Source organism: Wasmannia auropunctata, unplaced genomic scaffold, assembly GCF_000956235.1.
Source record: "Wasmannia auropunctata unplaced genomic scaffold, wasmannia.A_1.0 LD336069.1, whole genome shotgun sequence".
Lineage (NCBI taxonomy): Eukaryota > Metazoa > Arthropoda > Insecta > Hymenoptera > Formicidae > Wasmannia > Wasmannia auropunctata.
In genome coordinates, this window is record NW_012026821.1 from 978220 (window position 1) to 981024 (window position 2805).

Below are 2805 nucleotides of genomic sequence, written 5' to 3' on the forward strand. Positions count from 1 at the left end.
TAACGATATTCGGTAAAAGCAAAACAACCTTATAGAATGATAAGATAGTGCTTATTTATCTCACAAATTTTTTTGTAGATAATATATATACCCTCTATTTTTTAATAAAATATTGTACATTATGAACTGTAGTAATTAAATTGTAATGTTATATAGTAGTAATGCTATACATTTTTATTTGTAAATTTTGTGAAGAGATGAGATAAAATAAAAAATATTAAAAAAGAACACATTTAAATAAAAAGAGGACCGCCGATTAAACCCTAAGGTTGGCGGGGGTGGTGGAGGGCCTCTACAGATTGATCCATTTTTACTGAATAAAATTTTAGTTTTAGAGATTTTAGATAGTTAAAAATATATAATTAAATATTTTAATTATAAAAAAATGCAAAGTCAAATTATTCCAAAATGTATTTAATTAAAAATGATATTCGGTAAAAGTGGAGCAATCTTATTAAAATAAAACCGTCGATTAAAGTCGGTGCAGAAGGAGAGTCTCTACAGATTGATTTGCTTTTATCGAATAAATATTCGATAAAGGTGGAGCGACAAGAAATTTAGTAGGAATTAGTAAGAAAAGATGCAGTTAATCAAAGTAGAGTTTGAATTTTACTTATGAAATATATTGTATCGGATAATATCGTTGAATGACTAAAAATGTAATGACCAGCTCATTTGACCTGTATCTTAACTTTCTATCTGACCATTTCTTGTTGCAAAAAGCAGAAATAATGTTAAGTAATTTAAAATGCCTAAAATTCGATATTTCAAAAAGCCGCTGTGATTGACTGAAGATTAGGATAAGGTAGGTAGGTAATTAAAAATATTCTTTAATATAGTTAATAAGATTTAATTTTCGTTTTATGAAAATACACGTCTCTTTCATACATATGCAATCATGCAAAATATTCTTGCATTTCTTATTGTACATATAAACACGTACGTTTTTCGTGTATCACTAATTCGAGCTGGCGTTTTTATTAAATTTTGAATTTTTAATTTGAAAATATATTATTCGTAAAAAAATACTAAATTTAGGTAATATGTAATATAATATAGAATAATATAATATAATATAATATAATAACTTAAAAAGAACTGCCAGTATAAAATTGTATTTTAAAAGATTTTTACTTTTAGGCTTCCATCAAGAAATATCCAAGATAACTTAAATTTATCATTATATTTTGCACACGTAGCACGGAATTGAACCAAACAATATATTCATGACACGGAACAATATCGAAGACTATATTACTCGCCGGAAATAGCCGTAATCTGAGAGAAGTCATGATTTTCGAATGCGCAATTTTTTGAAAATAGAGCTCCAGCTGTCTCGAAAAGTGGATGTAGCACGGACGCGCACCACAAATTGTATACCCGCGGTGCAGAAAAGTGAATGTTGCTATGTAGTTTACATCCACTTCTTCAGGGTAGCGCACGAGAACATTTTGAGGTAACATTCAAAAGGCAGTTATGTCCTCTCTCAGGTTTTTCTCTGGTAATATTAAAAAGTTTTGGAGAAAGAAATTATATGGATATAATCTTGTGAGTGACTGATATTGATTGTTAAAAATGTCTCTTATTGAAAGAACGTTCGCTATGCAAAACTTCTACTAATCTAGCTAATTTTGTGAGTATTTTCGGGTTAAAGAGTCGCCAAGAAGCTTGTGCAGCTTTTTTCAGTAGGCAAACACTGTCCGAATGCTTCCAATAATAAAGGTTCTTCTTTGACCGCCATCTCATAATCTCGAAACGATATTTTTCCATCGTGATCAACATCAAGCTTCTTCAGGGCCAACTCCGACAAATCTTTCACTCCTTCGTCCGGATCTTCTTCACCGGGCTGCTTTATTAGGCAATTTCTACGAAGTTGCAAAAATATTTGACGACTACAAATAAAATAGATACGTCTGCGTTTAAATTTTAATAACTTTAGTTATTACTTGAGCAACTGAAAGATTTCGTCCTTTGTGATGTATCCATCGTTGTTTAGATCGTACACGTGAAAACAGAACACAATCTTGTCACGCAAACTACCCCGCAAGAATACATCTAATCCCATGATCCATGGCTCGAGTCTGATAGCACCCTCGATTTCTCGATCCCAACAGCAGAACAAGCGCTCTACCAGGATGTCCTCGGTGATGACGTGAAATGTGTTGTGGAGGAGTTCTCGAAAAATAGTCCTATCGATTTTCTTAGCAATGTGAATTTAAAACAATTTTAACATGTAATTAGTAATGAATTTTTAATAAGTAATCAATTAATTAATAAGTCAACTTCTTTATATTGTCTTCTTTGTATTGACAATACAAAGATAGTCAACTTTCGATTGCGTATGACATAATTACCTCGACAGTCGGCCTCGATTGTGGTCTTCTACCGATAGACATCGATCGTCCAACTTGTTGTTGGCTCGAATTGGTAGTTAACTTTTTGTAAAGTTTGCAGAGACTATCCAGTTCCACCCTGATAAAAGCAAATAATCAAATTAAACGCTAATCGAAATACATTGTTATACGCGTGATAACATTTATTTTATATATTTACTAGTGCATACATAACAGGCGCGCGCTTCGCGCGCGCTGCGTATTAAATCCCATACGTCTCCCAATTACATTTATACCAATTTACATTTTAATTAAACAAATGTTAATTTTTGATATAAAATAAATTTTCAAAAAAATGATGCTTTTCGCGCGGTGCGTATTAAACTCCATACATCGTCCAATAACATTTATACCAAACTATATTTTAATTAAACAAATTTTTAACAATTTTCAATAAAATAACGTTTTAACT

At 31.3% G+C, this 2805-nt stretch overlaps 1 protein-coding gene across 1 annotated transcript in view; it reads right to left on the reverse strand.

Moving 5' to 3' along the window:
- Positions 1-1132: 1132 nt before the first annotated feature.
- Positions 1133-2805, reverse strand: part of LOC105450026 (EF-hand calcium-binding domain-containing protein 1) — a 3835-nt gene continuing 2162 nt past the window's right edge. Inside the window, exons 2-4 of the mRNA XM_011689599.1 lie at positions 2355-2472; positions 1947-2200; positions 1133-1865 (exon numbers count right to left, since the gene is read on the reverse strand). Coding sequence (XP_011687901.1) covers positions 1649-1865; positions 1947-2200; positions 2355-2472 — 589 coding nt within the window. The 3' untranslated portion in view covers positions 1133-1648. The remainder of the gene's footprint in view (positions 1866-1946; positions 2201-2354; positions 2473-2805) is intronic.